Consider the following 24,966-nt stretch of genomic DNA (forward strand, 5'->3'; position numbering starts at 1 on the left):
AAGAAAGAGGAAGGAAGGAAGGAAGGAAGGAAGGAAGGAAGGAAGGAAGGAAGGAAGGAAGGAAGGAAGGAAAAAACCTATGGTAGCTACAAAGTCATTTAGGAGAAAGGCATAATCAGAATACTTCCTAGATCATTACATATTCTAGCTCTTATGAAATTAAGAACATTCAGAAGCAATTGTTTTTATTCTATTTTAATTCAGTAACCTTTGACTAAATAATTCCTATATTCAGAGCTAGGTGGTGCAGTGGATAGAGTATCCCAACCTGGAGTAAGGAAGATTCATCTTATAGAGTTCAAATGTGGCCTCAGACACCAAGCTATATGAGCCTGGACAAATCACTCAATTCTGTTTGCCTCAGTTTCCTCATCTGTAAAATGAGCTTGAGAAGGAGATGACAAATCTTTCCAGTATCTTGCCATGAAAACCCTGAATGGGGTCACCAAGAGTTGGATGATTTTGAAATGAATGAAAAATAACAACAGCAAATGTTCAGAGCATAAAAAATTAAATAAACACTCTTCTTTCTCTCAAGAAAGGCACTCCCTTGCATGTATTATATGGCCCAGTCAAATTGGCCCTATTGCTCTTAGTCACACATGACATTCCATTTTTTTCTCTCCTTGCATCTGTCCAAACTTGTCCCCCAACTGCAATGTCTGTCAAATACCGCATCTCTTCATCTTTACTTCTTGGAATCTCCTCATTCCGTCAAAGCTCAGCTCAAATTCTATCTCCTATATGAGGCTTTTCTTAATCATCCTCCTCACAAAAACCTGCCTTCAGAAATTAAACAGTATTTTTTGAATGTATACTTTGTGTCCTTAAATGTATACATATGGTTTAGTGTGGGAAATGTTGGTATAGAAGAGGAGAACCTGACTTCAAATCCTTCCACTGGCATATACTATCTACATGACCTTGGGAAAGTCAATTTGCCTTCCTGTGCCTCAGTTTCTTTATCTATAAGGTGAAGGGGTTGGGCTAGATGGTTTCTAAGTATCCATCCATTTCCAAATCTACGATCCCATGGTGTTTCTCCCTAAAGAACACCAGCTCCTAGTCTAGAGGGTAGAGCTGTTTTGTTTTTGTCATCTATCTCCAGTGCTTAGCCCAGTACCTGATAAGTGGGGATAGTGATAGAGACTAGAATTGGAATTTTATTGATATTAGGAACTCCTATATGAGAAAATGCCTTCTACTTGGGCAGTTTGGCACCTTCTCTACAACTTCTCGTCTTAGAAAGTTGCCTAGAGTTTGCTGTTTAGTTGTTTCAGTCGTATCTGATTTTTTTATGACTCAATTTAGGGTTTTCTTGGCAGAGGTACTAGAGTGACTTGCCATTTCTTTTTTCCAGCTCATTTTACAGGTGATGAAAATGAAGCTAACTAGGGTCATACAGTTAGTAAGTGTCTGAGGCCGGATTTGAACTTGGCTTTTCCTTACTCCATGCCTAACATTCTATTGTGCCATAGAAGATCAGAGAAGTGGATTGGCTTACCCAAGTTCACACAGTAAATTATAGAATCAGGATTTGAATGCAGAGCATCTGCCTTCAGATTTATTGCTACTTCCAATGTGTCTCCAAATCTCAATCAAAAATCTGGGTCAGTGTCATCACACTCGAGTAGCTATTTCTCTTTTCTTTCAATTATGTAGAGTGCTTTCCTTTCTTTATTCTGCCCAGCTCTTCTTCTCAGTGGACTCCTAAGTGTAGGTCTCAAAGTCAGGAGCTACAAGAACTTGGGGGTCAGGACCAGAATCAGAGACAGGAATAAAGATTTTGTTTAAAACATGGCCCAATGTTTTTGAAAGCTGGAATCAGTCTGATGACTCTGGGCTAGGGGCCGGGGGTGGGGAAGGGGTTGGTAGACCAACATTAATTGGAATCATTAAATAATTAATACAGAATGAGGCCAGGACCCGACTCCCAGGGAGACAGACAGTGAGCGAGACTTTCCAGCTAAACTCAGACTCAGCTTTCTCAAAGAAGGCTCCCCCCAGCCCAGTGCTGATTGACATAATTTTGGGGAGGGGCTTGGCACTCTGAATGGGGCTCATGAAAGAGATGTGGAGGGGATTTTTTTCTCAGACAAGCAGCCGTTTGGTGCTGCTATTTCTCTGGCCTAGTTTGAAGTGTGGTGTGTTTTCCTTAAGAGAAACAAAGACCTCAGACTCAAGGTTGTGAGAGGGACAGGAAAGGGAGACCAAGTTGGTGATGGGGAGGTTGTATGACAAGAGTCACTGTTCTCCAAAGAGACCCAACAAGTGGGCTGGGGATATGAAGATGCTACCAAGTTCTTTGTATGCCAATCATTCAGATGGATTACACACCCAACATTGCCTCTCAGAGCCTGCTATTGGAGCCAAGTGTCACCCTGGCTCTCTGGATCTCTGACTTTTCCAGAAGGTCATTGGAGATGGAGGTTATAGATAAGCAACGGGTAGACTAAAGAGTGCCCTTCAATCTCACAGTGCCCCAACTCTCCACAGGCACAGAGTCCTCGCCATCTCTGACGGGATCGAACACATCGGTAACCTCCGCTGGGAGCTGGCCCTGTGCCTCCTCGCTGCCTGGACCATTTGCTATTTCTGCATTTGGAAGGGGACCAAATCCACAGGGAAGGTAAGGGCCAGCACTAACTGTTTGCCTAGGTCAAGTTGGAATTCTGTTCATCCCACACAGCCCGGTAAATCTCTGAGGACCAAGAAAGACCCCTCCCAGTGGCAGAAAAGGTCAGATTTGAGGATCCTCATCCCCTCATCCCTACAGGACCTGTGAGCTCAGTGCTTAGCAGCCATCTCTGAACCTCACTTCGGTGACCCCACTGTTCCAGATCACAGGAGTCTCACAAAGAATAGTTCAATTAAAAGGAGCTGGGTTCATACTTCCTATTTATGTGGCTGAGGCAAAAAATTCCCCTCTGAAGAACTTAGTTTATTCATCTGTAAACTGGCTTAGAGCTGAGGTCTCTTTAAGACCATATAACAAAGAGAGTATCAGCTTGCATTCCATAGCAGGGATTACCTACCTGGGAATTCTCTCTATATCAATGAAATCTCAAATCCAATCCCTAGTGTGTCTATTAGTCAATCAATAAATATTCTCGGAACATTTAACACATCCTGGGCTCTGGAATAAATGAGGACTCAAAGAGAATTTAAAAAAAATAACTAGGAACATAAAAGATATATTCAGAATAGATGGAAGGTAATCCAAGAGAGGAGAGACATTAGAAGTGAAATGTCCAGAAAAGGTCTTCTGAAGAAGGTGCGATTTGAGATACATTTTGAGGAAAACTAAGGGGAGGTGTGGAGACAAGTTAGTCAGTCAGTCAATGAATATTTATTAAGTGCTAACTGTGTGCCATGCACAAAGAAAGACAAATAGCAGTCAATGGCCTCCAGGAGCTCACATGTGAATGAGGCATACAGTGTGCAAACAACTGTGAATGTACAAGACTAAATGGGAATCATCTCAAAAGGGAAAGCATTCATTAGCAGGTACTAGATAGATATAACACTGGACCACGAGTCAGTAGGACCTGAGTTTGAATTTATCCCAAATACTTATTAGCTATATAACCCTGGGCAAGATGCTTAACCTCAGTCTTCTTCAGTCTTTTTTTCCTGTAAGATGGAAATCATAATAGCAGCTATCTCCCAAGCTTGCTGTGAAGATCAAAGGAGAATATTTTCAAAATGCTTAGCACACCTTAAAATACTGTGTAAATGCTAGCTCTCACACTAAGGGAAAGGCTTCCTGGAGAAGATAGAAACCAAAAGGAACATTCCAAGTGCGTAGGATAGTTAGTTCAAAGGCTGAAAAATAGGAGATGGAGTGCCATGTTTGAAAAATAAGGAGGTCAATTTAGTTGAATTTCGAATCCATGGTGGGAGGCAGGTAGGTGGCTTAGTGGATAGAGAACCAAGGCCTGGAAATGGGATTGGGAGGGTTCCTAGGTTCAAATCTGGCCTCAGATACTTCCTAGCTATGTAACATTGGCCAAATCATTTAACCCTCACTGCCTAGCCCTTGTCGCTCTTCTGCCTTGGAACCAATACTTAATATCGATTCTATGGCACAAGGTAAGAATTTTTTTTAAAAGAATAGTAGGAAGTAAAATATTAAAAGCCTAGACAAATAGGAAAGAACCTAGCATAAGGCTTATAATATTTTTAAAATAAGGCTTATAATCCCCTTTAAGCCTCATGAGTACGAGGAACTTATACTTTCTCCTAACCAATAGGAGCATGAGAAGGAGAAAATATGAGGATGTCAGAGATGTTTAAGAATGAGAGTGGCAAGGTATAGAAATACAATCAAAAGGTTTTGTTCACCTGATTATTGTCCTTTGTACTCAAAGGGGACCAAAATGACATCACAATGTACAGATCAATATGCATATGCATCCGACTGTGGCTTATAACCATACAAGCTTGGAAAACTCTACCATAGGTCAGACACAAATAGCCAATATGAACATTGGGATGGAGACCTCCTACTGTGTGCTTAGCAAATAAAATAGAAGGTCCCTGAGGGCAGAGATTTTTTTCTTTTCTTTTTTTTTTCCTTTTTGCATCTTCAATATCTGATATAGCACTTGCTTCATCATAAGCACAAAATAAATGCTTGCTAATTGAGTGACTGTTCTACCCCAATGTAGTGGTTATCGTGTGTATAGCATTATATACTAAGTGCTTTGGGAAGTACATGGGAGTATAAGATGCTGTCCCTGCCCTCAGGGAGCTTACTATCAAGATGGAGGAAGAAGAAAAAGTAGTTAAAGAATCAGTCAATGATTTAGTGCCCAAAAAATGAAAGGAAAGGAAAGGAAAGGAAACGAGCATTTATATAACTCCTACTATGTGCCAGGAACAGTGCTCAGTGATTTATAATTATTATCTCATAGGATTGTAATATGTAAAGCTGTAAGAAATCTTAGGGGATCCCCTTGATTTTACAGGTGGGGAAACTGAAACTCAGATTTGTTCAAGGCTACACAATAAATAGATATTTGGAATTTAAACTCAACCCCTCAGACTCTAAACTCAGTTCCCCCCCCCCCAGTCCCTCCTCAAAGAGAGGAGTCTTGGGGGCTGGAATTTCATTGAGGAAGTAGATGCTAGATGACCACTTGTCAGATAGGATTTTGGTTCAAATTTGGATTGGACTAAGTAACTTCTGAGGTTCTTCTCTTCCCCTGAGTTCCTGTATCTCTAGGCTTTGAGGTTGACCTTGGAGGCTTGCTAGAAGGGACATACTGTAGGGCAACCCGAGGGTAGATTCCGAGGTGGGAAGGAAAAGGGAATATCTGAAGGAGAGTGGCATAACCAGTCTGGTTGCATAGATGGTGTGGTGTGAGGCCAGATTAGGGGTGGCTTTAGGAGTCAGTTAAAGAACTAGACTGGATGAAGTATGAAACGAGAAGCTACTGAAGGAGGCTGATAGATTGGAAACCTGTTGAAATAGGATTAAATTTTCCATCTTGAACATTAGATCACCTAGTGCTCTGGTGCCCTTCTCAGGAACTGTTAACAGAATAAGCTCAGCCAATATAATTTCAGCCCTCACCAAGTTTACATTCTACTGGGGGAAAGCAACCTGTGGGGAAAAAAAGACTTAAGGGAGTTAAGGGGTAGAGATGGGAAGTGAAGCATGTCACTATATTCAAGTATTTAAAGATTTCTTATGTGGAACAGGGCAAAGCATTTGATTTTTCTTGTTTCCTGAGAATAGAGTTCTAGAAGCATGAGTAGAAGTTGCAATGAGATAGCTTCAATCTCAATGTAAAGAAAAACTTCCAAACAATACCAGTTATCCCAAAGTAGAATAGGCTGTCTGGGGAAGTAGTAGTATAGTAGTAGTAGTAGTAGTAGTAGTAGTAGTAGTAGTAGTAGTAGTAGTAGTAGTAGTAGTGAGTCATTCAGATGCTCATCCCAAAGTCAAGGAAAGAAGGTAAAACAGGTCCTGTCCTCAGTTGAGGAGCTCCCTCCCCAAACCACTTTGTATTTATTATATGTGGCAACTAGCTGGCACAGTAGATTACAAGAGTAGGAGTCACTAAGTCCTGAGTTCAAATTCTGCCTTCAACCTAGCAGTGGAACCCTGGACAAATCACTTTATATTTCTTAGCTTTAGCTTACTCTTCGGTAAAATGAGAAAAACAACAGCACCTACCTCAGTGAGTTATGAGGATGAAATGAGATAATCTGTGTAAAGTGCTTTGTGAACCTTAAAGTTCTATATAAATGCTAGCTATTATTATTTTCTGTGTGTACTGAATTCTGTACAAGGAATCTCCCCTTTTAAGGTATAAATTCCCTGAGGACAAAGGCTGTTTTACTTTTGTTTTTAATCCAATGCCCAACACAATATTAGCACATAATAAGTGCTTAATAATTGCTTATTGATGAATGTAGAGATTGATTCTCTGAAGGAAGGGGATCAGAAACATGGGTACCCTAAATTCCTGGGCATAGTTTTTCAGTTGATGTGCCTGTATTCTGCCCTCGGGAGAAAAAGAAGGGCAGTCAGTGACCAACTCTACTTTTATATATTCTTACTGATTTAAAGATGGACCCCTAGCCTTCTCCTCCACAGCTGAAACCTGTCACCCACCCATGAAGTGATGAATTCAGTGAAAGAAAACCACCGTCCTATCTCCCCTCATCTTTTTCTGTAGGAATGTGCTCCAAAAACTTTCTTCACTTCCATTCTTCTTCTTTGGCCCCTCTTCAAGTTTTCTACATTCCTCTAAGGTGGCGGAGTCCAGAACTGGGTTCAGATTTTTGTTCAAGAGTCTGTTCAGTACAGAAACAGATGGGGATATAGTAGCTTTGGGCTGAGCATGTGAATGACTCTTTGACCAAAGCCCAGACACCTTCAGGCAGCCTAATTACCAAGAAATATGGGCCTCACTGGTGTGTAACATGAGGCTACAGGAGGCAGGGCCATGCCCAGTGGCTTGGAGAAGATGGAAGAATGGTCCCCTTGAAAGGCCTGGGCTGCCTTTCAAGCACAGAGCATCCTAAGAACCTTCAGAAGGCCACAATCCAAAGGAGGTGGGCCTTCTTCTGCAAACCAAAACGTCTCTGAAAGTTTACTGCCTTTAGAACGTATAGGCTTATAGAGCATTCCAGCTAGAAGAGAGCTTGAAGATAACCTAATACAAGTCCTTATCACTCCTCATCAGAATTACTGCAATAGTCCTTCTCCTTGATTTCTCAGCCTCAAATCCATCCCCCATTCAGCCATCAAAATGATTTAGTATAGGTCTGCTTGTGCTACCTACTCAGTAAACTCCAGTGGTTTCCTATTGCCTCTTGAACCAAATAGAAAACCCTCTTTCTGGAATCTAAAGTTTTTTAGAAATTGGGCCCTTCCTTTTGATCCTTACTCTTTGCCTCTTCAAACTGTATCAAGTCTTCTGGCCCACTTGCTAATCCTCACACACAACTCTTCATCTCAGATCTATATTGTTGCAATGACTGTCCCCAACAACTGGAATATTTCTGACCCTTCACCTCTACCTCCTCGCTTTGCAGGTATCCCTCACACAATAGTAATCCCATCTTCAAGAGGCCTTTTTCAAGGCTCTCAGATGATAATTAATACTTTACCCTCAGACATAGCCTTCCATTTAACCTTTATATCTATTTTATACTTTTTACCATGTATTTACCTATCTTTCTATTGATCTATCTCAATCCATCTATCAATCAATCTACCTTTTCATCCATCTGTCCACCTATTTATACATCTATCTATCTACCTAGCTAGCTAGCTAACTATCTCTATGTCTGTCTACCAATATATTGATCTATTGATCGATTTTTCTATCCATCCACCCACCATATACCTATCTATCCATCAATCATCTATCTCTCCATCTATCCATCTATCTAACCATCCATCAATCCATCTATCCATTCATCTGTCTATCTATCAGTCTACCTTTATATCCTTCCATCCATCTCTCCATCTGTCTATCTATCTAATTATCCATAACCTTGAATATAACTAGCTATTTCCATGTTCTCTCTCTCATTAGAATATGAGTTCCTTGAGGTTAAGGGCCAGATTTTGCCTTTATTTGTATCCCAAGAACTTAGCACAGCACCTGGCACATAGTAGGCTCTTAACTATTCATTGACTGACTGACCTAGACCAAAATAAAAGTTCCCAAATGAGGAAAAACTGAGGCTAAGAGAAAGGAGGGGACTTGTCCAAGGTTCCACAGCTAATTAATATCAGAGACAGGACTTGAGCCCAGTTCTAAGGACTCTTATTATGGTGCTTCTTTATAAGCACTCACTGACTACCTGGGGTTTGTACTGGATGGGGAAATTCTGTTCATGGACCTTGTGAGAGAAAGTCAAAGGGCAGGCTGATGTGTTCTACCTTTATTAGCTTCCCCTTGGATCTTAATCAACCATCATTTGAGAGAAGAGATTGCTTAGCTCCATGCTCATCCACAACTCCTTACTATGATGGCTGTGAACCTATTCTGTTGAACCCCTGTCAAGTCTGTAAATAAGAGAAGATTTAGTATTTGAGAATTATCCCTCTACATGATCCTCCAGAGCTCCCGATAGTGGCAGAACTGTAAAAAATGTGCACATTCACTTTGCCACCAAAATCTCTGATCCTTTGTGGAGAATCCTGAGAAGTATGGTCCAGGCTATCTAGGATCACAGGTTTGGGGACTACAAGGGACCAAGGGGTCTTCTATTCAATTAGGCAAGCAATAAGCATCCATTGTGTGCCAGGTACTATTCTAATCTCTAGACTTACCAAGCCAAAGGAAAAAAAATGGTCTTATCTTCAAGGAATCTGCCTTTGATTGTGGAAGACAAACATATATTCATATAGTCCAGTGGTTCCCAAACTTTTTTGGCCTATGGCCCCCTTTCCAGAAAAAATATTATTTAGTCCCCTGGAAATTAATTTTTAAAATTTTAATAGCAATTAATAGGAAAGATAAATGCACCTGTGGCCTTCACTCCCCCCACCCCCTGATCGTTGCAGCACCCACCAGGGGGCAGTGGCGCCCACTTCAAGAATCACTGATATAGTCCAATGTTCTCCTTTTCCAGATAAAGGAACATCTGGAAGAAATAAGAAAGGTTAACAACCTCAAATATGTCCATCATGGTGCCTGAAATTCTACCATTAGAGATGTATTCCTTTGCATTTTTAACAGGTATCCTACCTGTTAATCCTTTAGTATGAATGAGTTGAGCCACATCACAGATTTGGAGCTGAGAGGGACCTTAATGGTTTTGTTGTTGTTGTTAGTCATTTCCATTGTGTCTGAATCTTCATGACCTCCTTTGGGGTTTTCTCGGTAAATATACTGGAATGTTTGCTATTTCCTTCTCCAAACTTAATGGTTACCAAGCTGAGGCCCCATATTTTATATATGTGTAACGAGGGACCATATTGGTTAAGCAGTAAGAGTGGAGTGTATTATTCTAGGTCACATAGGCTAAAGCTCAGGCCCATGGGGTTGGCAGAATAATACTATAAAAAGAATGATGGATTTAGAATAAAGAGTTCATATCCTGGGTGTCCTGGGCTCAGTCATTCCATCTACTGCTCACTGGTCCTCAGTTATTCATCTGTAACATGAGGGCCTTGAACAAGATGATCCTGAAGATCCCTTAAACCATATTGTGACATTTCATGCTGAAGTATTTTTTGCATTGAATAGGTAACTTCCAGGAAATGATATGCCTTAGATCAAAGGAATATATCTCAAACAACAAAGAGCAAATGAGATATTTGAGGGCAGGGGATCATTTCTACAGGACCCCTAACGTCCCACCATATAGAAGTCCAACCAAGTCTAAACTTCACAACTAAGAATAAGAAAGGCACTCCAGCAGCCCTGGTGGGCAGCAAAATTAATTATCTAAGAAGTCTAGTTGACAGTGATAAAGTAATATGGTTCTTCACCCCATTCTAGGGTGCCAATCTTACCTTCTCTAGGCCATTGGCTTTACATGGCCTTACCTCCAAGCAGCATCACATCATGTATCTGTGAAAGCCATATTTTTTGATGTATGGTCCAGCCTCCATAATAAAACTACTTCACTTCCTAGAGCATTTAAGGTATTTGGGCTCTTTCTAGGCAACAATCCTTGCTTGGGAGGGTGGGGGTAGTACAAGTATCATTGCCCCCATTTTGTAGTAAGGGAAACTGAGGTTCTTGGGGAGGGCTGTGATCCATTAGACTTTGATTCTAACTCCAATACGACTGCTTCTGTGTAATAGAAAGTCTCTTCCTTGGGGGGAAATGCCTAAATCATGTCCAGATGGGCACTGTCAGAGATCAGTGACCACATTGCTGGGGAAACTGAAGGAGGTCTATTCAGAGAGTCACAATCCTGACTCCCTCACGCCCCCTTCTTCAGTGGCTTCTTTTTCTTTTCTCTCTTCCTTTCCTGGTTCCTTCCTCCTTGTCCTTCTAGCCTTCTCTCTTCATTCAATCTGAGTGATTTACAGATTTCCACCACCTCTCCCCCGCTCCCTCATTTCCTGGTCTCCAAGAGGGGAGGATGCTGCTTGGATGACTGGACTCGCCCCTCCTCTCTAAAGGAAGCTTCAGGATGAGTTCAGACTCTGCCTCACCCCATCCTCAGTGTTCTCCTTCCATTCTTCTCTGAGCCCTGGGATATGAGAGCCCCAACCTAAGACATGCAAACAACTCTGAATTGATTTCCTTTCCTCGCTTAATTAGCTATCAATCCCAGCAATGGGAAGGGCTTTAGACATGATTTATGAGATCTTTCTGCCTAGATTCCCTCAAGCTAGAAGTTGACTTAGACTTAGATGCTCATCTTTCTCTGCCTCCCACCTGAATAAGTGAAAAAAGATCCCTTTCTAGCTAAAAAAAAAGGTTTGTGTTGTTTTTTAACTTTCCCTTCAGAATCAATACTGTGTATTGGTTCCAGACAGAAGAGCAGTAAGGACTAGGCAATGGGGATTAAGTGACTTGTCCAGGGTCACATAGCTAGGAAGTGTCTGAGGGCAGATTTGAACCCTGGTCTTCCCAACACCGGATCTGGCATTCTATCCAATGTGGTACCCAGTTGCCCCTGATACCATCTTTCTAAAGACCATATCATACCCTAGCTCAAACTTTTCTGTCTATGTCAAAGGAAAGGGCCTAGTACTTAAATGATATTATTGCTTTATTGTTTATAGAAACAACAGAGTGCCATGAGAAAACACTACCCTGGGACTTAAGATTTGAGTTCAAATTCTAGCCTAACTATTAGCTAACTCTGTGACTGTAAGCAATTCACTTTTCCTCCTTCTCTAAAATGGAAATAGCGGGGGGAGATAGATGGCTCAGCGGATTGAGAGCCAGGCCTAGAGACAGGAGGTCCTGGGTTCAAATTTGGCCTCAGATACTTCCTAGCTGTGGGACCCTGGGAAAATCACTTAATTCCAATTGCTTAGCCCTTACTGCTTTTCTGACTTGGAATCAATACACAGCAGTGATTCTAAGACAGAAGATAAGGATTTTTAAAATAAAATAAAATGGAAATAGTAATACCTACATTGGGATAGCTGGGTAGCACAATAGATAAGAGTGCTGGGCTTGGAATCACAAAAAACTCATCTTTAGGAGTTCAGATCTGGCCTTGGACACTTTCTAGCTGTGTGACCCTGTGTTTATAAATGATTGAAATCAATTTCAATGAGAGATTAATGGAAATAAAGATGGAATTATTTTGTACCCAAGTTTATAGACTGCTTCTCTCACGAAAAAAAATCTATCCACAAATCCAGATTAAGGACCTGTGGGTTAAATAGAATTTGGGGGGGAAAGGTAAAAATGGGGAGGGAGGAAGCCCCCTCCTCCCAGGCCTGCCCGTTCCCCTATTTGCTACATTCCTGTGTGCCCAGCATGGAGAAGAAGACTGTTTATCAAACTGTCCCTTGTGTTCCATACTGAAACATCAAGTTTGGAAAAAGCCAGTCCATACCTTTGGCCCCTTGCTCAATGGGCCCCTTCTCCCTCCCTTCCTTTTGGGGCGGGCCCCAGCTTGCAGCCAGTGGAGACTCTGTCAGGAGTCCCCCACGGAAAATTTATTCTTCAATAGCCGCCCATAAAGCCCCTAATGGATTCAATGAGGCATAAAGAGGGAGTAAAGGGGCAGCCGCAGAGAGAAAGGGAGAGATGTGTGAAAAGGAGGAGAAAAGGGCTCAGGAAAAGGAACTTAGCCGCAAGCCTTCTCCCTCCTCAAGTGTCTTTTGTTGTAGCTTGAAGTAAGAGGAAAGAATGGCCCTTCATGGTGAGACTTTAGCACTTGGTCCAAGATTGATCTCTGTATTCAAAGGAGGAAAGTAGAACGTTCATGAGATGCATGCAGAGTTTCTGCTCCCCAGTCTCCTCTGTGTGAGGCTGTAGAGCCGGGAAGGGAAAGGGTTCCCCCCTTCCCTTCCCTCCTCTTCTCTTCCCTTCCCGTCCCTTCCCTTCCCTTCCAGGGGCAGCCTGAGCATTCCAGGCCATCTCTAAGCTGCTGGCTGAGGGGGTCTTTGTGCTGCTGTGGGGAGGACTTTTCATAGAATCCTGGTTTGGGGGGGACGAGGATAGCGGTAAATTGTAACATTAAATCAAAAGAATTTAGTGTCTAATTCAGTCCTTTCTTTGGCCTTGAATGACAGAGGTTCACCTTTAGCAGGAACCCTGGCAGCGTCTGGTGAGTTGGGAAAAAGGGGAAGCTTCATGCCTCGGTAATACCGGCTTTAGAAAAGCACAATGCCACCCTGAAGTCAGAGCGACTGGCAAGGAGGAGGGGAAGGAGGAGGGATTGCCTTCTGAAAAGTCCTGTAAGGAGATTTGGCTCATGCTGGGTGAGGGGAGATGTGGCCTAGGGGGAGGCTGGCATGTCCCAGAGAGGGCAAGGGCTTCTGAGCAGAGAATGGTAGAAAGGGAAGTGACCTTAGAGTCACTTTCTGTCACTTTACAGAAGAGGAAACTGAGGCATCAGAGCTCAAAGTGGTGGGGAGATTCACTCCAGATCACACAGTTAGTTAACTGGTAGAAGAACTGGGACCAGAAGTCAAGCCACCTGAATTCTAGCGATGTGACTAATTTCCATATTTTTTTTCATAGTGTACTAGGGGTATTGATGTAAAGAGGGAGAGGGATGCAGAGACAAAAACAGAGGAATAGAGACAGAGAGACAGAATTGGAAAGACAGAGGGTCAGATAGAGAGACAAAGATGTAGACAGAGACAAAGACAGAGTCAAAAGACAGAGAGAGGAAACGGATTGAAACAGAGAAAGAAGAAAAAGAAATGAAGAAAAAGGAGAGGCTGAGAGGCAAAGTTAGAGTCAGAGAGACAGAAGAAGAGACATAGATAGAGACAAAGAGACAGAGACAGTGTCAAAATCAGAGAGACAAAGAGACAGAGACAGAAAGAGAGCTAAGAGGAAAGAAAGATCAAAATGGGCTGGAATAATCTGAGTGAAGTGAGCTTTGCAGATGGGTAGGATTTAGAGAGGAGGGAAGTGTCTAGAACAGGGTGTCAGTAACAGCAAGGATCCAGCATCCCTGGGCCATGTTGGGGAAGCAGTAAGAGTTGAGGTAGAATCTCTGAAGATGACTCTCCATTTCTCATATCTCACTTGAGTGCCAGCATCAATTTTCCATGTTGAAAACCAAATTGAGCATCGAAAGATCTGGAGTAGAGTCCTGGTTCCAGCACAAATTAGCCATATGGCCTTCAGCAAGTCCCTTTTTATTTCTCTGAGCTTTCATTTCTTCACATATAAAGTGATGACGATGTAGAGTTATTGTGACAAAAGGGTTTTGTAAGCAATAGAGCATTATATAAGCTTGAATTTTAATTCACATATCAAAAGGTTTGGGTTCTTACTGTTTTGGATATTTCTTTTCCCAGCGAAGTCACTCACAATATTATTGGGAGCCAAATGGAGAGAGGTGGGTTACATGTAGACAGTGCATTCTGGCAAATCCAAATTTAGTTTCATGATGGATCCAAGAGATTTATGGTACTGGGATTAACCAAGCATAAAGTCACTCCTAGAAGACCACAGTGGGCCTGTGTCTTCAAGATTTTTTGTCAATGAATGAAATGTATAGAATAAAATGAACAAATTTTGAAAAGAAAGAACAACTCAGCTCAGATGGAACTGAGTGTGATGAAACTCTCAATAGTCTAGAATCACAGGATAAAATTAATAAGATGAAATGCAGTATAGATAAATGTAAAGTCTTAAATGTTAATCTAAACAGTCAACTACAGAATTATAGAATGGACACTCTTTTCAATGGAATCAGGCTGATTTATTGTGTGCTCACCAAGCCAGGACTGGAGAACTAGTCAGAACTACTGTATCTACTGCCGTGAGGTTCTGCTGCCCACTTTCAGGAACATTGTACTTCAAAACTGCTACAAAGATCAAGAGTTTGAACTAAGAAGAATTTTTGCTCAGTTTAACAAATTTGCACCTGAAATCTTATGGGAAGTATTAGATGTGAAGACCACAAATATGGATAGACTACTTTGACTTGGAGAAGGCATGCCTAGGCTTGGCCATGGGCCACCTACAGATGCTCCAGCAATAGAGACTGCAGAATAAGTTTATATCTCTGCTTTGGCACTATTGAAAATGTTGAAACATGACCATGATGCTCCAGCAATAGAGATTGCAGAATAAGTTTATATCTCTGCTTTGGCACTATTGAAAATGTTGAAACATGACCATGCTAGAGTTCCAATGGAAGTTACAGGTTTGATGCTTGGAGAATTCGTTGAGGATTAGACAAAGTGAGTGATGTTGTTTACTATGTCTTAGTCAGGAACAGGTGTCCATGTAGAGGCAGTTGATCCAGTATTCCAAGCCAAAATGATGAAGCAGATGGGAAAGCCTGAGATGGCTGATGGTTGGTACCACAATCACCCTATCTTTGGCTGTTGGCTTTCTGGTGTGGATGTCAATACTCAACAGAGTTCTGAGGTCGTACTGAAAAACACCATAGCAGTCATGGTGGATCCCATGCAAAATATCAAAGGAAAGGTATTATTGATGCCTTCAGATTGATCAATGCTAATATGATAGCACTTAAGGTTTATAAAGTGCTTTAAATATTATCTCATTTGATCCTCACAATGACCTTGGGGAGGGGCAATTATTATCCTCTCAAGAAACTGAGGCAAACAGACTTAGCAATGTGCCCAGCATCACGCACAACTGATAAGTGTCTGAGGGAGTATTTGAACTCAGTTCTGCCTGACTCCTGATCCAATGTTCTCTCCACTGTTCCCCCAGCTGTCATCAAAAGAGAAAACCAGGCCCTGCTCTCAAGGAGGCCTTCTTCCACTAGAGGGGATACAACACCTGTAAGAATAAGCAAGCAGAAGATAATTTGAGGGTGAAAAGAATACCAGTAAATAGTGGGGGAATAGGTTCTTAGGTTGTGATCAGACCTGAAAGCCAGAGAGTAAATAAGATTCATTTCACTCCATTTCACTTCTGTCCAATTAATCTCCTTCTAATACCTCCCTTTTCCAATGCACTTTTGACTAAAACCATCTTCCTAAAGGACTTGGATCATCAAGCTTAAAAACTTTCAATGGTTCCTTCTTTACCTAGTATACAAATACAAACCCCTTACAGTCCGGGATTGTCAGTGTCTCATAGTCTGGCTCACATTTTACCTTTCCAGGCTTTGTTCTCATGTTCTCATGTGTTGCCTTCATGCTATAGACAGTAAAGAATGGGGCAAGGGAGGTTCTAATAGATAACCATAATTTTCTCCCACTCTGTTGCTTGTACTGATATAAATATTGGCTCCATTGGACAACTCCACCCTTTACTCTAATTTCATCGCACACCCTCCTACACCCATCTGGCCTGTAGTGATGGGGATCCTTTTTGAGTACTGTAGAAATTTTAAGGGAGAAAATAATTCCTTCTAAATCACAATTATAATTGTACCAAACCTTCCTGGGTTCCATGACTCTCTATGTATCCTGGTCCATCTCGTGCAGAAAGCAAGCATCAGGCATTGACTGGCAGAATCAAAAGAGAATCCTTTTCTGACCTCTGGCAGAGCGCATAGAAAAGTGCCCAACATGTAATTGGTGCTTAATAAATGGTTATTGAATGAATGAAAGGAAGAAGTAGACTTCCAACATGGCTTTGGAGCTTACTTAGCTTTTTGACTCTGGGCAAGTCATTAGATTTTTCTTTGGAAATACAAAAGTGTCAGCTATAGGACCTCTACTTTTAAAAGTTTCCATCCAGTCTACTTAGCAAGACAAGGTTAATTTGCATGAATTATTCCACAATGAAAGAAGCATCAAGCACTAAATGGCATAGGGCTAACAATGAACCTAAGAATTCAGAGAAGAATCAGCATGGACTAAAATAGTCATGTCATGGTAATAGTGAGAGACCTGAGACTTAAATGATTGGTGGTTTATGATAGATGGAGAAATGGTGCAGTGGGTCCTGGAGTCAGGAAAACTCGTCATCATGAGTTCAAATCTGGCTTCAGACATTTAGCAGTATGACCCTGGGCAAGATACTTAACTTTGTTTGCCTCAGTTTACTCATCTATAAAATGAGCTGGAGAAGGAAATGGCAAATTGCTGTAACATCTTTGCCAAGAAAACCCCAAATGGAATCATGACGAGTCAGATACAACTGAAATGACCTAAGAACAACAAAGTAGATGAACTTTAGTAGTAGTAAGGCAGGTATTCCACATAGAAAGCAATAATCTGAGCAATGAAAAATGCAAAATGAAAGCAAAAATTGGAGGTAGAACTTCTTTAATTTGATTTGATTTAGTTTCCTTATATATCAAATAGAATTAAAATACTTTAACAACTTATCTAATAGAGGTATTCTCAGGAAAGTATTTTGTAAACTTTAAATTGCTTTTGAGGTAGGAATCCGTATTTTCCAATTCCTGGTGCCTTCTATCAGACATTGCCATCACCAGCTCTTAATTAGAAGTGGCAGAAGGTTTTTTAGCTCAAGAAAATCTGTTTACTGACCTGAATTCAGAAGGGAGAAAATAGAAATCCTCCCAGTATCTGAAGTTCAGTCCAAATATCTAAAAACCCTGACCTTTTTCAAGTCAATTGCTGAACTGTTGATAAGATCAGGGAATGATTAATTTAATCAGGCCCAAAGGGCCAAAGAAATAACCAACTCATAAACTAGCTCACTAATCCCTAGCTGACTGGGTTAGAAGGGCCAAAGATCTGATCCCATATATATGAAAGACCTAAGTTTCCATAAAAATAATAGCTAATACTTCATTATTACTTTGAGGTTTTCAAAGAACTTGCCTCACAGAATTCCAGTGAGCCAAGTAGTATAGGCATTAGCATTCCCATTTTTTGGATAAAGAAATGGAGGTGCAGATAGTCACCCAGTAATCAGTAAGGGCCAGGATTTGAATCTGAGCACCTTGACTCCAGTCCGTTTTCTTTCCATAGTCCCATGCTGCCTTTCAACCCCTAAATACTTTATCTTTGTTTAAAATGTTATCGTTTATTATGAGATGCTTTCACTCACTTTGTCACATTTTATAGATAAGGAAACTAAGTCCTGGAGAGTGGTTTGCCTAAGCCATCCAATAAAGGTATGACCAAACTAAAACTAGAAACAAAATCTCCTGACTCCCATTTGAGGCTATTATTTTTCCAATACTTTTTCCTTCTGGGATAGTTAAAGAGATTCCATTGGGCTATTATAATTCTCTCCCATCCTCTTTGAAGGTAGAGCATAACTTTGGCTCTGAATCTATAGAGCTGTCACTCATTCAAAATTCCAAATAACTCTCAAAACCTCAGATTGCTGATTTTGGAGCATAGACTTACCTAGTATAATAAATGTAGCTCATCAAGGCAGCAAGCAGATCAAGATAATATATGCAAGGGGAAGCTAGATGATAGATAGATAGACAATAGAAGCCAGGCCTAGAGAAGGGAAGTTCTGGGTTCAAATCTGTCCTCAGACAGTTTCTATCTGTATGACCCTGAGCAAATCACCTAACTCCCATTTTCTAGACCTTACTACTATTCTGCCTTGGATTCTAAGGTAAAAGGGAAGGGTTTAAAAGGAAAAAAATAATTCTCTAAAATCCTTTACAAATCTTAAAGCACTGAACACATGAATACTGGCTATTATTATTACTATTTTTTAACAAAAATAACATTTTATTTATATATAAAGAACTTTGAGGTTTTCAAAGCCCTCTGCATATATTAGCTCATTTGATTTTCAAACAGTGATGTGAAATGAATAGAATTATTGTCTCTATTTCACAAGTTAGGAAACTGGAGGTTCGTTCTCTTCTTATTTTTTTAAACCCTTACCTTCTGTCTTAGAATCAATACTATGTATTGGTTCCAAGGCAAAAGAGTGGTAAGGGCTAGGCAATGGGGGTTAAGTAATTTGCTCAAGGTCACACAGCTGGGAAGTGTCTGAGCCCTCATTTGAACCCAAGACCTCCCATCTCTGGGCCTGGCTCTCAATCCACTGAGCCATCTAGCTGCCCCCTTGAAGCTTCATTCTCAATGAAGACTTATGACATAATACCTGGAAAGTACTTGTTAAGCTCCAAAGCTCTATATAAATTGTAAAGATTATAATTGGGCTATTTGTAAGAGATGTGGGATTTTGTGGGTGTAAGGGGCACCTGCTTTGTGACTGACAGTTTTAAAGAGTTACCAAGGACCCTCAATAAGAGACTAAGTGACTTGCCAGGGATCACATATCTAGAATATGTGAGACACAGGACCTTGTACCATGGTCTCCCCAATCCTGGTGCCATATTCTTTATTATTATTGTGGTTCATTGACTTTTTTTAAACCCTTAACTTCTGTGTATTGGCTCCTAGGCGGAAGAGTAGTAAGGGTGGGCAATGGGGGTCAAGGGACTTGCCCAGGGTCACATAGCTGGGAAGTGTCTGAGGCTGGATTTGAACCTAGGACCTCCTGTCTCTAGGCCTGGCTCTCAATCCAATGAGTTATCTAGCTGCCCCCGGTTCATTAATTTTTGACAAAGATATGGGAATGATTTGCTGTTTCCTTCTCCAGCTCATTTTACAGTTAAGGAAACTCAGGCAAACAAGGAATTGGTTCCTTATATATAGCAAGATGTGAGAAAATGCTTTAAGAAGGAAGAAAAAGTTGAATTGAAATGGGTAGGATATAGAGAGAGCTGAAGAAGAAGGGCCAGAACATTCCTCTGTGAAGCTTCATGATTTTTTTAACCCTTACTTTCTGTCTTTAGTTAACAGCTTAAAGACAGAAGGGCAAGGATGAAGTCGATAGAGTTAAGTGACTTGCCCAGGGTCACATAGCTAAGAAGTGTCAAGGGCCAGATTTGAACCCAAGCCCTCCCAACTTCAGGCTCTATCCACTAGCCACCTTGCTGCCCCAAAGCTAAACAATTTAGAAAGGGAATGACATGGCAGATTTTCTGACTGCCCCTGGCTCAGACTTGTCCTTTCTTACAATACATAGTAGGTGCTCAATAAATATCTATCAACTGATTCTTTTCCAAGACATCCCTGAGGCTGGGGACTTTCCCCACCTCTCCAGGGTTTTGTAAGATGAAGTAAAACATCCATGCTTTGCCTCTCTTCTGTGCAGTCTTTGTTGTTGGGGTATTTTGGTTTTGTTTTGGTCAGATCTAGGAAACTAGAAGTGAGGAAATGCTCACCACCAATCTGCACGACTTGGGGCAATGGTTGGTTGCCTGGACCTCTGAGAAATATATCCACGTTGGCAGAAGGAGTGTGAAAAGCAGGACTTGAATCAGTTTTCATAACCTCCAAACTAGCCCTCAGTTCACTCTATCATGGTAACTCTCTGTGTAGGAATAACCCAAGGAATGAAACCACCTAGCTAAGATGAATAACTAGGCTGAAGTCTGAAGGATAGATCAGGATCTGATTGAACAATGGCTGAAGGAAGCCAGGTGTGGTTTAAAGGTGGGAATGGTGAGAAAAGACACAACAAACAGGAGAGAGAAAAAAGAGAGAGGAAGAAGAGAAGAGACTGGGAGGAGAGAAGAGAAAGAAGAGACTAAGGTAGGAAAGGAGAGGGGGAGAGGAAAATGGGGGAGAGAAAGAATAGGGAGAAGGAGGAAAAAAGGGAGGTGATAAGAAGAAAGAGAGTCAAGAAAGACAGAAAGAGAAGTGGCAGGGTGGTGGGGAGAGAGAGAAAAGAAAGGGGAGAGATAGTACTTAGTTTTTAGAAGCTGAGGGCCAATTGAAAAAAATAGCTTTATTTCAGTCGTTTTAGACACGTCTAACTTAGAGTAGATATATATTAGATAGCATAAAGACCCACAAGAACCAGGCTTGCAAGGCCAATCTGTCTGACCATTGGAAAGAATCAGAAGGCACTGAAAATCTGCTTCCTCCATAAGCAGAAGGGTTTAGATATATGCCAAGGTTAGAAGCAAGGTGAAATCCAGAGGACTATTCTAACATCTCAGACTGAGAACGATCTGTGTTTCATCTGTATATTTGACTGTTTGAAGGATTCAGCAGAGCCACAGTAAAACTTGTGAAAGCAGACAGATATGAGGTAGAACAAAATGGAGACTATAAACTGGGACCCCATGAGCTTCACCTTCAATCTGAACCATTCACACCTGCCTCGTGAAGTAATTTTCTCCATGATCATAAAAAGAAATTAGGCAAATGACCTAGATTTTTTTGACAGTGGAGAAGAATGGTCTGTGTTTCAGTGACTGGAGAGAGGCAACTGGAATTGAAGGGAGAAAATTTTTCTTTTCTTTTTTTCTTTATTCTTATTTTCTTTATCATTGTCTAAACAGGACAAATCTGGGTTCTAAAGTATTTTGGATACTTGCAATTGTGAGCTTGTGTAACAATGCAGGGAGTAGCCCCTCCTCTCTCTTCTCTCCTTCCCAAATTCCTTTCTTCAAGTCTTACCCCCAGCCCCAAAACAAGAGATGTTTTCTTGGCCAGGAACTGACTGAAAACTCAAAATCCCAGAGATCAGTGAGGGTCTATGCCCTTTCTCCTGACTGTAGAGGAGCAGAATCTTGTCTCTCTCCTCAATTCCCCTGCCCCATACTTCAAGAAGGTTGTTAAACCTGGATATAGTGTTTGCTATTATTAAACTTCATATTGTTAATATGGCAGGGATTATTTGGAGAGGGAGATTAGGGGGAGTATTCAAAGGGTTAGTGAAGATACACAACAGAAGAAGAAGCTTTCAAGTGTCTTTGGTGAAAAGCAATTCCTGATCAGAGTTCCTTTAGGATATATTCTTAAGATTGGAGCCTCAAAAGATGCCCCATTTTCTTAACTGGTGGCAACAAACACAGGAATCTGACATGCCATCACACAGATGGTCCTACTGCGGCTCTGCTGAATCCTTAAAAACAGTCAAATATACAAATATACAGATGAAACACAGATCGTTCTCAGTCTGAGATGTTAGAATAGTCCTCTGGATTTCACCTTGCTTCTAACCTTGGCATATATCTAAACCCTTCTGCTTATGGAGGAAGCAGATTTTCAGTGCCTTCTGATTCTTTTCTGCTCTCAGCTTACTTTACAAAAGAAGAGTTTAAAACAAATCCCATACTCACTTTTTCTTAGGTTTGGGGATGAACATTTTCCTTTCATCATAGAGACAAAGTCCAAGAGGAGAATAAATAAGATCCATGAAGTACAAGCTAAAACCTAGACAGCATCTTGTTAAAATGTAAAACTCCCTGGCCCTGGAGTCAGGGAACCTGGTTTCAAATCCCACCCTCAACGCTTACTACCTATGTAACCTTGAGCAAATTGCATAATTTACCTGGGCCTCAGTTTCCTTGTCTGTTAAATGAGAGAGCTGGACCCAATAACATCTCAGATGCCGTTTAGCTTTAATTCCATAATCCTACAGTGCCATGGTCCTTAGACTCCTCTTCCTCCCAAAGACAGAATATTTCCATTTCAATGGGCTTGCTCAAAGGAAAGAAAACAATCTGGGATTCCTCTCTTATCTGCCAGCATTTTGTAGTAGGAAACTGATAAACCCTTTCCTGTGAACTTATGGCTTGGCTGTACCTTAGGTCTCCATGGAGACATCAACTTCATATCCCAAAGAGAGATGAATGACTGTGTTAGAGCATCATCAAGAAAGATTACCAGGCATGATGTGAAAACCATAAATGAGGGTCCAGTACACTGGGATGGATGATAACCATTGATGACCATCAAGCTGATTAATGCTCCTGAGTTGTTTCTTTCCTTTTTTTTAAAGTCACCTTAATGAGGGAGTCCAGCAAAAATCAATAGGCTTGGACGTGCAAACAATGATCAGTCCAGTCATTAAAGTCAAATGTATTGCAGCATCGACTACTTTTCAGCATAACATAAATAAGACTAGAAAGACTTGGTATAGGATGCAATCGAAGACAGGGATGAATACACCTTCATTATTTTGTTTTGCAGGTTGAAGTGATATCAAAACTTAGCCACCTAAATTCTAGGACTTCCCTCAATCTATCCCACACTGTTTCTATTAAAAATGTCTATGGCCCAGGGGGCAGCTAGGTGGCTCACTAGATAGAAAGCCAGGCCTAGAGATGGGAGATCCTGGGTTCAAATGTGACTTGAGACATTTCCTAACTGTGTGACTCTGGGCAAGTCACTTAACCCCCATTGCTTGGTCCTCATTACTTTTCTACCTTAGAGCTAATACACAATTATTGATTCTAAGACAGAAGGCAAGGGTTAAAATTTTTAGAAAGAATATCTATGGCCCGATGAACCAAGAAGTCTTTCCAAAGTTAAGGCCCCAATGTTGTATAGTCATTTTTCAGTCATCTCTGACTCTTTGTGACCCTATTTGTAGTTTTCTTAGCAAAGATACTGGAGTGGCTTGCCAATTCCCTCCCCAGCTCATTTTACAGATGAGGAAAACTCAGGTTAGTGACTTACCCAGGGTCACACAGCTAATAAGTGTCTGAGACCAGATTTGAACTCAGGTTTTCCTGACCCCAGGCCAAGTGTTCTATCCACTGCACCATCTACCTGCTCTAAGGTCCCTGCAGCCACACACAAACATGCTCAAGTATATTCTGCCTTAAAACAAAAATCAAGTTTGGAAAAACTTCTGTGTTCATTGAGTGATAGATATTCTTTTTAAAAATGTTAACCCTTGCCTTCTGTCTTAGAATCAGTATTATGTATTAGTTCTAAGGTAGAAGAGCAATAAGGACCAAGTAATGAGGGTGAGGTGACCTGTCCAAATACATTATCTTTATCTCAACACGTTCCTTCTCCTCATTTGCCAATTCTTGTTGAAGTCTCCAGCATCTTTCCAATTCTCATCTTGAAACTCCAGAATCATCTTTGATGGAGACTCTTCTTCTCTCCACCCAATGCAACCAGTCAGTCATTAAGTCCTCTTAATGTCCCCTTTATCCTTCTCCCTCTCTCCATCGTCATCAACACAGTCCTAATTCAAGTCCTTTTCATCTCACATCTGAAACTGTTGTCTTTTAACTGGCCTTCCCATTTCTAATCTCTCCTCACCTTTCCATACTCTGGATATTTCTTTTATTTGTCTTGTTATCTACATGTTATCTCTTGACTAGAATATAATCTTCTTGAGGACAGGGACTGTTCCTTGATTTTTTTCTGTTTTCGTAGTGCTTACAGTGCCTGGCAATAATACATCTTGTAAATGCTTGTTGGCTGACTGACTGGCTAATCTTTCACCATCCTTCTCCCTGCTGCTGGATGAAGTTCATAAAGCCCAGCTCTGATCCCATACTTCCATTCCCAGAAACCTGCAATGATTCTCTATTGCTTACCAAATAAAGCCCAAATTCCAGAGCCTAGTATTCAAGGTTCTTGAAAAATTGTTCCTCAACCTACTACTCCTTTTCTTGCCTCCTTGACAGTTGAGGCAATTAGCATGTATCAACCGACTATTCTACGCAGCCTGGACCTCTCTGCCTCTATCTTTTTGCTCATCCAGTTCTTTCTGATTGAAATGCCTCTCTCCTAGTCATGCCTACACATCCTTCAAGATCCAATTCAGTTGTCACTGTTTTGCTATAACCATCTCTAAGCCTTTGAGGCAGAAGTAGTCCATTCTCCTGATTTCCTCTGCTCACACTTATTTATATTTATGGGCAAGAGAAGCAACAGGACTTAGTAGATAGAGTTCAACATGGAGTTAAGTAATCCAGATTCAAACACCAACTTAAACACTTAATAGGGCAAGTCACTTAATCTCCCAGAGCCTCAATGACCTCATCTGTAAAATGGAAATAATAATACTACTAACTCTACCAGACTTACAGATTTATTTTTTAAAACCTTAAAAGCACAATCTAAATATGAGTTACTAGTATCCATTTCTCCTAGTAACATATTATCATAGCAGAAAGAGATGACATCATGTAGCAGATAGTGTTAGACTCAAGAGTCAAGAAGACCCGAGTTCACATCTTGCTTCTGACTCTTAACTATACTACCTTGACAAATCACTTAATTTCTCTTGAGCCCCAGGCAACTTTCTAGGACTACTGACTACCTATGGCTTGTGTTCTACTTTAGTGGAGGGAGTGAAATCACAGAAATGTGATCAAATTAAAGATGGAGATGGATATCACTTAGTTACCTTGTCTATTTTGTAGGTTACAGTGACATTTAAAACTTAGCCAACTAAATTCTCATTTATCCTCCTTTTATCCCACACTGTTCCCATTTAAAATATCTGTGACCTAGTAAGGACAAAAGTCTTGATGGATAAACAATAAACTCCTGAAGGTAAAGACCTTGTGAGAAATCCCCATAGCTCCAAGCACAGAAACTGGAGCAGAGGTGGTAGTGGTCATAATAAATACAAAATACATTTCAATATATATATTTTTCCTAGGTATTTTATTTTCCCAATATGTTTTATG

At 40.9% G+C, this 24,966-nt stretch overlaps 1 protein-coding gene and 1 pseudogene across 1 annotated transcript in view; both read left to right on the top strand.

The window, feature by feature from the left end:
• Positions 1-24,966, top strand: part of SLC6A11 (solute carrier family 6 member 11) — a 179,418-nt gene that overhangs the window by 55,103 nt on the left and 99,349 nt on the right. The window contains exon 5 of the mRNA XM_044665835.1: positions 2,497-2,629. Coding sequence (XP_044521770.1) covers positions 2,497-2,629 — 133 coding nt within the window. The remainder of the gene's footprint in view (positions 1-2,496; positions 2,630-24,966) is intronic.
• On the top strand, positions 14,541-15,136 carry LOC123232522 (annotated as a pseudogene).

Source organism: Gracilinanus agilis, chromosome 1 (genome assembly GCF_016433145.1).
Source record: "Gracilinanus agilis isolate LMUSP501 chromosome 1, AgileGrace, whole genome shotgun sequence".
Taxonomy (NCBI): domain Eukaryota; kingdom Metazoa; phylum Chordata; class Mammalia; order Didelphimorphia; family Didelphidae; genus Gracilinanus; species Gracilinanus agilis.